Source organism: Antechinus flavipes, chromosome 1 (genome assembly GCF_016432865.1).
Source record: "Antechinus flavipes isolate AdamAnt ecotype Samford, QLD, Australia chromosome 1, AdamAnt_v2, whole genome shotgun sequence".
Taxonomy (NCBI): domain Eukaryota; kingdom Metazoa; phylum Chordata; class Mammalia; order Dasyuromorphia; family Dasyuridae; genus Antechinus; species Antechinus flavipes.
This window is the reverse complement of record NC_067398.1, coordinates 60,774,713-60,787,241: the sequence shown is the minus strand read 5'-3', so window position 1 is coordinate 60,787,241 and position 12,529 is coordinate 60,774,713. Positions and strand designations below refer to the sequence as shown.

The following is a 12,529-nucleotide window of genomic DNA, read 5'->3' as shown; positions in this document are numbered from 1 at the left end:
TGAAAATATGCTCCAAATCATTATTAATCAGAGAAATGCAAATTAAGACAACTCTGAGATACTACTACACACCTGTCAGATTGGCTAGAATGACAGGGAAAGATAATGCGGAATGTTGGAGGGGATGTGGGAAAACTGGGACACTGATACATTGTTGGTGGAATCGTGAACATCATCCAGCCATTCTGGAGAGCAATTTGGAACTATGCTCAAAAAGTTATCAAACTGTGCATACCCTTTGACCAGCAGTGTTTCTACTGGGCTTATACCCCAAAGAGATACAAAGGGACCTGTATGTGCAAAAATGTTTGTGGCAGTCCTGTTTGTAGTGGCTAGAAGCTGGAAAATGAATGGATGCCCATAAATTAGAGAATGGCTGAGTAAATTGTGGTATATCAATGTTATGGAATATTATTGTTCTGTATGAAATGACCAGCAGGATGAATACAGAGAGGACTGGTGAGACTTACATGAACTGATGCTAAGTGAAATGAGCAGAACCAGGAAATCATTATATACCTCATCAACGATACTGTTTGAGGATGTATTCTGATGGAAGTGGATCTCTTCGATAAAGAGAGCTAATTCAGTTTCAATTGATCAAGGATAGACACTACACCCAAAGAAAGAACACTGGGAAATGAATATAAACTGCTTGCATTTTTGTTTTTCTTCCCGGGTTATTTATACCTTCTGAATCCAATTCTCCCTGTGCAACAAGAGAGTGGTTCAGTTCTGTACACATATATTGTATCTAGGATATACTGTAACCTATTTAACATGTATAGGACTGCTTGCCATGCGGGGGAGGAGGTGGAGGGAGGGAGGGGAAAAATCGGAACAGAAGTGAGTGCAAGGGATAATGCTGTAAAAAGTTACCCTGGCATGGGTTCTATCAATAAAAAGTTATTAAAAACAAAACAAAACAAAAAAGAAATCTCAAACCTCATTTTCACTTAGGACCCCAATCATTGGATATCTGTTTTCTATCACCTTGAACGTTGTAAAACATAGCTTTAGAGCAGGAAGAGATATTAGGCACTAGTTTGTGTGATTTTGTTGAAGGTATACATGTATTCTTCCACCAAAGTTCTCTTCTGGTGGCTTGTGCTGGTCTAAGATGACTGTGACTTCGCAAAGACTATCACAAATGAACATAATCTTTGACAGGTTCTACCAATGTGTACATTTTTCAGAGAAAGTGCCAGTGACATAATCTGCTTCTTTTCCTAAAACCAACCTAGCTAAGCATGTAGAGGTTCACCACTAGAGGTTTGGTGGTATATGATTGAATGAGAGTGAAAGGTTACTCCCTTCCAAGTCCTTCCTAATGGATCATGGGATCTATCCCCTCTATACCATGTGTAAAACTGCCTGGATACAAACTGTCTCTGGCATCCCAGTGACTGCTGGCTCTGCCTGGTCTATGCAGAAAACTCCTGGGAGGAGGCGGAGCATGTCTCATAGATGGGATTACATGCTATGCTAAATCTAGTATCACACACAAATGAGTAACTAGTCTATTTTATATGAAGTTTCCTAACTCTTCCCAACTCACTGATGATGAAGACAGTTTGGAAGAGCTCCTGATTTGGCATCAAAATCCCCAAGTTCAAATCTTTGCTCTGCTCTTACTTTCTTTATGTCTGGGTCTCAGTTTTCTTATCTGTAAAAGGCCTAAATGAACTCCAAAATCCTAACTCTAAATCTATCAACCTGTGAGACAACAAACTAGCACATTTTCTGTCTGCATCAGTCACAACTGTCTTTCACCTGTGAGGCAGGATACATAACCTTACAGAATAATAAATTCTTGATTTTTGGAATGAAATAGACATGGAGTCAGGTAGATATAAATTCAAATCCTGCCTTAGGTATGTACTAATTGTGGTCAATTTACTTAACCTCATGAAGATTCAGTTTCTTCTTCTGCAAAATGGAGGGGAGAAGGGAGGAAGGAGAATGCTTAGACTTGGTATTCTCTTAAGTTTGTTCCAGTTCTGTCTCTGATCTCATCTACACACCTATCACCAGCCAGTGGTCTCTTCTATGGTTTTAATCCCATGATTATCTAGTTGAACCTATTCTGTAATAAGGAATTCACTTCTTTCTGAAATTAATCTTTAATGAGCTTAAAAATTGGACATTTCTAACTGTTTTAAAGACCCATTTGAGCCTCATGTTCTCAGCAGAAGAAATGTGTGATCATCTTAAAGGAAGGGTATTTGTAGATTGGAATATGTTTCAAGGTGTGGGTGGAGGGAAGTGGACTCATGTTCATTTTTATGTGGGCATCCCCAATTTTATGTGGGAATCATTTGAAATAGGTTGGGATGTTTAACCCAAAGTAGAAAATATGGGAAATCAGGGTTGGGACAGCAGTTGTCACATATTTGAAAAGCCATGAGACCCACTCTATTTGGTCCCCTAGAACAAAGGATACAGATTAGACTGAAGAGTTCTCAATCTCATCTTGAGAGACAGAAAGACTTCCTCATCATGATTATAGCTGTCCCAAAGGACAATGAGCTGCCTTGGGAATCTTGTGGAGCAATTTGAGTAGAGTCCAATGATTTGTCAGTGAGTTTGTAAAGGGGATTTCCATATATTGAATGTTACCAGCTTTAGATCTTGAGCCCATCCACTTCTAAGCTTCTAAAGCAGAACCCATGACAGCTTTCTGCCCCTGCCCAAATCAACATATGCACTAAGCCCATCCTGCTTCTCATTTTTTCCAAATCTTTCCAGGCTTGTTATATTATTAAATCACAAGGTACAGACAACTGACCTCTGAATAGTGCAGATAATCACAACCTCAGGAATGCCCTGGTGGTAGCATTTATTGAGAAATAGAATACAGGACAGGGTTTACAAAAGCTTTTAGGTTTCTAGGAATTCACAGAGGATAGGGGAGGGGCTCAGTTGCATTGCCCCTTTAGTTAACAATAACATAGATGGAAGCAGGCTTGAGAATGAAGAAACCAATCAATCTCTCTTCCAGGCTAGAAACCCTGTAAGCATCCTCACTTGGGAAGGAGAGGTATAGTTAGCTGAAAGAAGACTATCCTGGTCAACCAAGAGAGTCTGGGAAGTGAGGCTTTGCCAAAGAGAGATTTGTGACCTAGGTGGTTTAGGAGACATCTTTATCCCTTATCCCTTCAGCTGGGTGCTGATGATGTCTCTTCAAAGTGATATCCAAATTGGAGAGCCCATAGCTTCTGGAATTGCAGTCATTTGTTTTTTCAAGAGGTTTCTTGCAAGGCCATTTTGTCCACTTGATTTTTCCATCCACCATAGCAGATAGATGACAAAGCAGAGCTCAGAACTCCAGGAGGATCGCATTGCCACAGGGAAAGCCAAGTGACAAAGCACTGACTTGTCCATTGATTCTCCAGTGGTGCAGATTTGCTGGAGTGCTGGAGGCCAGGCTACTCAATCATTCTATAATGCTGATGGAAATCTTTCCCTAGCATAACAATTTTAGATGGATATAAGGAGGGGTCTGGTATTTAGTCGTAGGAAGGGAAGAAAGTTCAGAACCAGAAAAGCAATCCTGGTTCACACTATCCTGGCTGCCTCTTCAAGCAAGTGTTTTTTTTTTTTTTTTTTTCATGGCCAAATGTGCATAAACAACCAGAATGTGTTTTAGAACCAAGGCACTGTGGTCACTAATAATTGTTGCTGATTTTTGATGATCTTAGGAAGGCAATGAGGCATGTGGAAAAGACTGTTGGGTTTGAAATTGGAGGACCTGAGTTTGCATCCTAGCTCTGCCACTTAATATCTGTGTGATCTTAGAAAAAATTAACCTAATCAATTATTTGATGACAATCAACCAACCGATTGCTTAAATGAACCAAGTTCATGTGCTAGACTTGGAGTCAAGAAGACATGAATTCAAATTTTGCCTCAGACATATATTGGGTGTGTGACCCTGTGCAAATTATTTAGCCCCTCAACCTCGTTTTCCCTTGTCTGTAAAATGGGGATAATAATAGCACTGACTACATAAAATTGTTGTGAGGCTTGAAAGAGATGACATATGTAAAGTGTTTTGTAAACCTTAAAGCCATTTATATGGTAGCTATTATGATTATCTGGAAAGTGAGAAGGTTGGTCTAGAAAATTTTAACCACATAACTTGCTTTCAGTTTGAAATCTGACGCTAAAATACTTTCTGGAAGTATACCTATTCTGAGAGTGTTAGAGCCACTCCAGATTCATATCTGAACATAGCTTCTTCAGGCCCAGGAGAAAAGTCATTATGATTTTTTTCATTGATTCCAGATAAGAGGAATCCCTAAATAAGACACCCAAACTTGAAATTTGTGTACATATGTGTACGTGTTTATATGCATGGAATCTTCTGTGGCTTATCACCAGTGATGGAAGCATTGGAGGGCAGTATCTGATATGCAGTTCTCTTTCTCTATAAGTGTTATTTGCAATGGGATCTCTACCATACAAACATAGATGATAATAGTCAGGAGCTTGGATAGTCTAATTATAGTACACATCTATTCACACCCAAAATCTCATAGGAAAATTAATGAGACACATAGACCATCAAATTGCCTTCTAATGCCCTTTAGGACAGTAAGAATGAACTGTGTGTCCAAGGCCTAGATTGTCTTACTCTTCAGTAATTATGGCTTTCTGAGCCAGGTCTGCCACAGGGAATACTAGCAGATTGAGCAGACTTGTAGCAGATAGTCTTGGAGCAGAAGAACAAACTCTGATGCTTGCTTATTCATTATCCTTCCTGGGTCCCATTCTGAGACAAGGTTTTATCCCCTTCTTTCATAGACAACAAAAGAAAAGTCCAGTTAACAAACAGGTGCTGAGATAATGCAATAATTTAAAGGGTGATGTCCTATGTGCTGAGGCTCTGCTACTTATTATCTGTATAATCTTGGGCAAATAATTTAATTTTCTTGGGCCTCATTTTCCTCAGCTATAAAATGAAAGGGTCAAGCAGAATGGTCTTTGAGTTCCTTTCTCGATATATCATCTATGGGAAATGAGTCTTCCTCTTTAATTCCTAAGTTTCTTCTCAAGAACATGAGACCCTATCCCTTCAGCTAGGTTGTCCTATCACCATTAGAGATATCAGACTAGTCTGCAATGTTTTAAAGTCTACAGAGTAATTTAAATGCATTATCTCACTTGAGTCTCACATCAACTTTGTGAGTGAGGTACCAGAGGTATTACTCCTGATGAAGAAACAGAGAATCACAGAAATTCAATGATTCTTCATAGGATCATAAATTCAGGATTGAAAGGGAAGGAGGTGGGGAAGGTCTTTGCTTTAAGTCCCTCATTATATAGGTGAGAGAATGGGTACAAGGAAGTTAAATAACTTGTCTTCATAAATATCCAGAGAGGGTCTTGAAGCCAGGTCTTTTTTTAACTCCAAGGCTGATGTCCTGTCTATTATATTGATCTACTAGTCAATAGGAGAAGTATTTGAATCCAGGTCCTCCTAACTCTATTCACTACACTATGATAATGTATCTGTGTATATACATGTATATGTGCATGTATGTATATCTTTGTGCACATGCATATGTGTATATGTATATAAGTATACATGATTTGGAATTAGAAGACATGGTTTCAAATATCAACTCTACTACCTGTTTTTCTTTGCTCAAGTCACTCATCTCTCTGATCCTGTTTCCTTTTTTATGGAATAAGAGGATTAGATTAGATCTCTAACAGCCTTTCCAGATAATTACTACTGTCTTCTGACTCTACATGAATATATGCACAAGTCACTTTAAGTGTTTACTAAATGGAAATGTATAGAGGTATAGTTACATGCACATAGGCATTTAAGTGCATGTAAGTATATTGAATATATATGAACACCTAGAACTAGAAAGTTGAAAGATATTTCTAGTCTCATCCCTACCCAATGCCTCTTTGCATCTTCCCTGACCAGACTTCAGCATCTGCTTGAAGGTCTCCATTGATGGAGCAATCCCCAAGACAAATCATTTCATTTTCACAAAATTCTGTTAGAAAACTATTTCTGGCATTGGTTTTCCACCTCTCTAGTGCATGGATGACATAATATTGTGTTTTATAGTTGCTAGTGTTGGAGTCTAATCCTTCTAGTAGACAGTGAGTTCCCTGGGGGGTAGGAATGGTGGCTTGTCTAGACTTTATAATTCCCCTAGCACCTCTCACAGTGCTCTGCTAATAAACATTCATTACAAATGTTACATGGAATGTAAGTTCTTTGAATACAGGGACTATTTCCCTTTTTGTCTTTGTAGCTCCAGTGTCTAGTATATTTGTTTTTATCTCAATCTCAGATTTCATCAAGATGGGTGATTTCTGTTGTGGAAACTTTCTCTACTACCATCTATCTTGTAGGTACTTAATTATACATTGTTTCCTTATATGTGTCTTATAGGTACCTAACCATTTATACATTGTTTCTGTATGTGCCTTTTTTTTTAACTATTTACACATTATTTCCTTGTATGTGTTTTATAGGTACCTAAGCACTTACACATTGTTTCTTCATATGAGTCTTATAGGTAGCTATTTATACATTGTTCCCTTGTATGTGTCTTATAGGTAGCTATTTATACATTGTTTCCTTGTATATATTTGTAGGTACCCAATCACTTACACACTGTTTCCTTGTATGTGTCTTATAGGTAGCTATTTATAATTTTTTTCCTTGTATGTGTCTTATAAGTAGCTAACTAGTTACACATTGGTTTCTTGTATGTGTCTTGTGGGTACCTAACTTTACACAGGGTTTCCTCCCATTAGAATTAGTAAGTTTCTTGAAGGCAGGACTTGTTTTTGCTTAGAATCTCCACTGCTTAGAATCATATCTGGTATATAGTAAGGACTTAGTAAATGTTTATTCATTGGTTGATGGAAGAAGATTACTAAGTGGCAACTTTGCCTTGATCTCAGAAAGTTGTTTGGGGGCACCAAGAGGCTATTTCCCCCTACTCACACAACTGAGTCAGAGGTAGGTTATGAATCCAGTCTTCTTGACTTCATGTATTCTGTGTCATGCTGACTCTTTTCTGGGTCTTAGCTCCTCCCTTGTCAAATGGAGTGGGATTAGGAGCCTACATGGCCTCTAAGGTTTTCATCAAGCCCAAGTCTATGAGCCTATGATTTTATATTTTGGAATAGATGCTTGATAAACGTTGAATTGGATTAAATTCATTGTTTCACATTGTTATATTTATCTGATGTCTATTTCCCTCCAACTTCCACCTAGAGTTCTTAGTTCTATTCCCTGGAGCCGTGGAGAATAAATCTAATCTTCTATGTCTACATATAGAAATATATATACTTGCATATATAGTGGTCTATATAAAAGTATGTATGTAAAAGAATGTTACACATCTATCAACCTTAGATTTTCATTTATCTTATTTGAGATCAAAATATTCCCCAGCTACCTAGTCCATTTTCTAACACATCATTCTTATCTCTTTTTCCTCTTTCCCCTCCTCCTCCATCTTTCAGAACTTTGCTAGAGATGATACCCACCTGCCTCCCATCTTCTATCATACATGGTGACAGAACCATGCTGTCTGGGACTTGGACCATAGCCCAAGTAGAGCATTATAATTGAACATACTATGACCCTGGGGCTGGACTGATTTTATTGTTCGGTTGACAGGCCTAAGGTGATAAATTCCAGCAAAAGTCCTAGGGGGGACAGACTTGGAATCCTTATGTCCTCAAGCATCAAAGTCCAAACATCTAAAGAGAATGCAGATTTATAATAAACACATGGCTCTTCCTCCAGGTTCAGGGTTCTAAGGAAATCCACTCTGGAGAGGAGAAGCTGAAGCTGGTCATTTACTTTGGGTATACTGCCTGATTCCAGTCATGCAAATTCTGATTGTTTTAGGTCTTGATCATATATGGCATCAGAATGTAAACTCCCTGAGTATTTGGGGGGGGGGGTCATTATATTCCTAGTGCTATGTAGTGCCTTACAACAGTATATAGTTAACATAATCTTATTAGATTAGGTCAATAATGTATCCTGTAGCTTGTGTGCTAGTGTCTATAATAGAGTACTTAGAAAATTCATGACTTTTGCTTACATTACTATTGTCAAAGTTAATCATTCATTTAAATGAGACTTTATGGCCTTGATCAGAGGAGTTAGCACATTCAGGTGATGGTAAAAACCTGGCTCTATGAAGGATTTGTGAAAATAAAGCATACTTGTCAAATTCAGACAGTTTCAACAACTAAGGATATAATCAAGACCCATTTAAATAACAATTTAGCTTGGAGATTAGATTGTAAATGGAATAAAAATTCATTGAATAAGCTATTTCTTTCACTCTGAATATGGAATTATAAGAGAGAAATTAGAAGTCAACTAGTCTAACTCCCTTCTAAAGGCACATTACAATACAGACAGCAATCAAGCCATTTCCCATCTATTTGAACACTTACAGTGACAAGGGACTCGCTGCTTCACTGGGGATAGTCTATCTCCTTTTTTGAACAAGATCAGTCATTTGGAAGTTGGTTGAGCTGAAAGCTGCCATTTTATAATCTCTAACCATTGGTCCTAATTCCCCTACTAGGGGTAAAGAAAGCTGCTCACTTTCCCATATGGTAAAAAAAAAAAAAAAAGCCATAAACTTTCTCTTCTCCAGGTTTAACATCTTCAGGTCCTTCAATTGCCCCTAATACAAAATGGCCAGATATTCCTTATGTCACCCTTGTGTCGCTCTTTTGGACACATTTCAGTTTGTCAATAAAAGATGTACTTAGCTACCAAATCTGTTCTTCTTTTTTCTCTGCTAAAGATGTCACTGAAGAACAGAACTTCACATTCAGACTTTTTTTTTTTCTAGAACAACTTCAAGGGGAAAACTCAACAAATTAGAAAAGAAACAAGTATATAAAAATTAAGTTAATTTACAAAATAATAATACTGTTTCAAGCAACAAATAAAAAAATTATAGAAATGCCAGATACAGTGAAAGCCACTTCCCCAGGACTAATTAGACTTTGGTAGAATGATTAAAGAGCAGAGCATGGCCAGTCTCAATGTCCACCCCTGCCTGTCTCAGAAAGCATGGGCTGTAATGAAGATGTAGATTTTGGCCAGGAAAGTGGTGTAGGTGCCCTGGCGCCAGAGTTTCATTTCAACGTCTAGAAGGAAGTCTTGCGGTTCCTTGACTGGCCTTTGAATGAAGACAACCCCTGTGTAAGGGTTTAGTTTCTGGGCACTAAAGTAGTTTTCCTCATTTCCCTTCGTGATGGTCAAGATAATGTTGTCACCAGTATAGGCTGGGGAGGGACCAATGCGGAAGATGTGAGCGGGCACCACGATGTTGGTTTGGAAGTTGAGCTGGTAGTAGGTGATCCTCACTGGGGTACTCTGGCAATCCAAGAAGTTGAAGCAGCTGGTCCGTTCACATCTCCTATGAATGACAGAGTGGGAAATGGAGGAAGAGCAGGAAGAGGAGGGTGATGGCAATACCCATGCTAGAACAATTTTCACCATACTAAGTCAGAGATTTAGGGCTGAGAGGGCACTCTGGGGTCATCTAGTATATACCCATCCCATTTTATAGATAAGGAAACTGAAACCCAGAAAATCATTGCAGAGCCAGAATTTAAAACCAGATGGGCTTGACTTTAGAATCAGTATTCTTTTCATAACACAACACTGTCTCTTCTCTGGAATGCTGTTCCCTTAACCATCTTGGGAGTTAGATAGCATCAAGTAGGTAATTCAGAGGATAAAATGCAAGACTTGGAGTCAGGGAGATCTGAGTTCAAATCCAGCCTCAGTTTCCTTTTTTGTAAAATGAGCTGGAGAAGGAACCGGTGAAACACTCAGTATCTTTGTCAAGAAAACCCCAAATGGCATCAAGGAGAGAGAGACGTGACTGAACAACAACGAAGCTGTGTTATACTGGGCAAATCACTTAATCTCTATTTGCCTCAGTTTTCTTGCCTGTAAAATGGGGATCATAACAATACCTATCTCCCAGAGTTATTGTGAGGAGCAAATGAAATACTGTTTGTAAGGTGCTTAGCAGAGTGTTTGGCACATGGTAATTGCTATTTAAATATTAGTTATTGTTATTATTGATGCATCAGTATGCTCATCTTACAGATGAGGGAAGTGAAGGTCACAGGGTACGTGCTAACTAGTGAGTGGGAGAAGAACTCAAGTACTTAGTTCTTCATCATAAAAATGGGAATAAAATAATAGTACCAGACTTACAGGGTAGTGTTAATATTCAAATGAGATATTATAAGTGCAATGTTTTGCAAACCTTTAAATGCTAAATCATTGCCAGCTATTGCTATTATCTTATACATTTCTTCATGCCAAAGGGTGTCCCAGAAAGCACAGCTTTTAGTGGAGACTATCAGTAAGGGGCAATTTCTTCTTTCCATCCCACCTTTACCAGCTCCATTGTCTTCTATCTTCCATGTTTCCCACCTTAGCACTTGGCTGAAAGTCAGCTAGGCAATTATCCTTTGGGATATTTGAGTTCATAGCATCCCCTCCAAGACCCAAACAGGGTTCAATATTGTCAATGGGGAAGGGGTCCAAATAAGGAGTGATGAGGCTCCAGGTAGGGAAAGATGTGGATAGAGTCCCTTGATAACTACAGTAGGAAAAAAGTTAGGGCAGTGTAACTGGGTACTTTTGAAAGGGCAGAAAGCCCAGATCTTCTCTTTAGAGATTAAAGTCCTGTCCCATCCCTTGTCACTTTTTTCAAGTCAACCCATTCATCCAACCCTGTTTAAAGCAACAACTAAAGAGAAGTGGCCACCTTAATTAAACAGCTTCTGCTTGGATCAGAGGAGGGCCTTGAATTCCTCTGAATAGAAAGAGAAGGCATGTTTCTAACTCTCCTTGGGGGAGGCCAAGGACACTTACGTGTCTGAAACTTTTCTGTAGTTTGGTGGACACTCAAACAGCAGGCACCGGAAGCTACCCTGGATGTTGTAACAAGTTTCGGCTGCCGAGCAGTTGTGAGTGCCGAGAGTGCATTCATCCAGATCTGCCAGAAAACACAAAGAGAAGGAGATGGAAGGACCATGAGAATTAAGAACACCTGGGAATTGAAAGCTAAAATATGAGATCCAAATATGAGCAGTGACTAGAAGAAAAAAAAATTACACAGGATAGACACGAATATGCTGAATTTCTTTGAGGGAACCAAAGAAGTCAAAATCTTACTCTGCAGTTTTCCCCAAACATACACATTCTTGATCAGATATGAGATTTTCATCATTGTGGGTACCTCCTCTGTCAATGTCAATCGACAATTCATACTTCCAGAGTAAGGGATTTACCTATTTTTGCTAACAAGTGTCAGAGGCCAGCCTTGAACTCTGATTTTCCCTAAGTTTATCTACTCTGCCTGTCACAAGACATGGTATGAAATAGAGACTCGGCATTCTTGGCACCGGGAGCAGATGGCAAGACTCTTTAATATCACTATTAAAGAGAGCTCTTATATGGAGAAGCCAGGGATTTAACAGTTGGATTTTATGAGTAATTTGCAAATTGTAGCTGGGCCATCAGGCTGTTAACTGTAATTCAATTTCATCTGAGTATCATAAATTTAAACACACACTGGCCACTCTCAGGCCGCACTGACCTTTCCCATCATTTCCCATTATTTCTGGAGTTAAGAGTTCAATGATCTACTTAATGCAAAGACTTTTGCAAGGCTTTGCTGCAAACCCAGGCTGTCTGAAACCCAGCCTCCAGCTCAGCATGAGACAGTGATTGTGGACATCAGTCAATATTTGCCAGTTGCTTGGTCTGTCTATCCATATCTGTGTGGTGTCTGTGTGGTATATCTTATATACCGTAGGCTTAGAAGGGGCCAAAGAATGAATGTCTATTTTATTGGTTCTATATCGTAACAGACAGAGAGTCTTGTCCTCAGATTGGTACTTGCACAAGAACTATTGAATTATGTTGCTTATTTGAGTGCTAAAGGGACTCCATTATCTGACCCAATAACTCCATAGAGCAGGAGAGCTAATCTTGCCTCATACACTTACTTCCTGTGTGACCACAAGCAAATTATATAATTTCTCTCAACTGCTGTTTCCTCATTTGTAAAAGGAGAATACTGAACCTTTAATGGCTTTATATATAGGCTTCAGAAAGTTTATACCAATACTCCAAAGCACTACTCCCTGGTGCTCTTAGGAGGTGCAAATGAAATATAATGTAATGTAATGTAATATATAATATATAACAATGAAATGATATATAGAAATAGATTTTTCAAACTTTAAAGCATAAATGTATATTAAGCATCATTATTGTTATGAAACCCATTGCAGAGAAGAGGAAACTGAGACTCAGAAATGTGATTTAGCTAACTAAGACTCCTCAAGTTAAAAGCTTCAGTTTCTTCATTCTAAACTGAGAATAACAACAGCTGATATCTATTTAATATTTGAAATTTGCAAAGTGCTTTAATGTACATATCTCATTTGTTGTAGCTAGTAAATGGAAAGTATCTGGACA

General features: G+C 38.6%; 1 protein-coding gene across 1 annotated transcript in view; it reads right to left on the bottom strand.

Annotated features, from left to right (window-relative positions):
* Positions 1 to 2,822: 2,822 nt before the first annotated feature.
* The window catches only part of FBLN2 (fibulin 2), a 151,959-nt gene continuing 142,252 nt past the window's right edge, over positions 2,823 to 12,529 (bottom strand). The window contains exons 16-17 of the mRNA XM_051983792.1: positions 10,916 to 11,039; positions 2,823 to 9,437 (exon numbers count right to left, since the gene is read on the bottom strand). Coding sequence (XP_051839752.1) covers positions 9,080 to 9,437; positions 10,916 to 11,039 — 482 coding nt within the window. The 3' untranslated portion in view covers positions 2,823 to 9,079. The remainder of the gene's footprint in view (positions 9,438 to 10,915; positions 11,040 to 12,529) is intronic.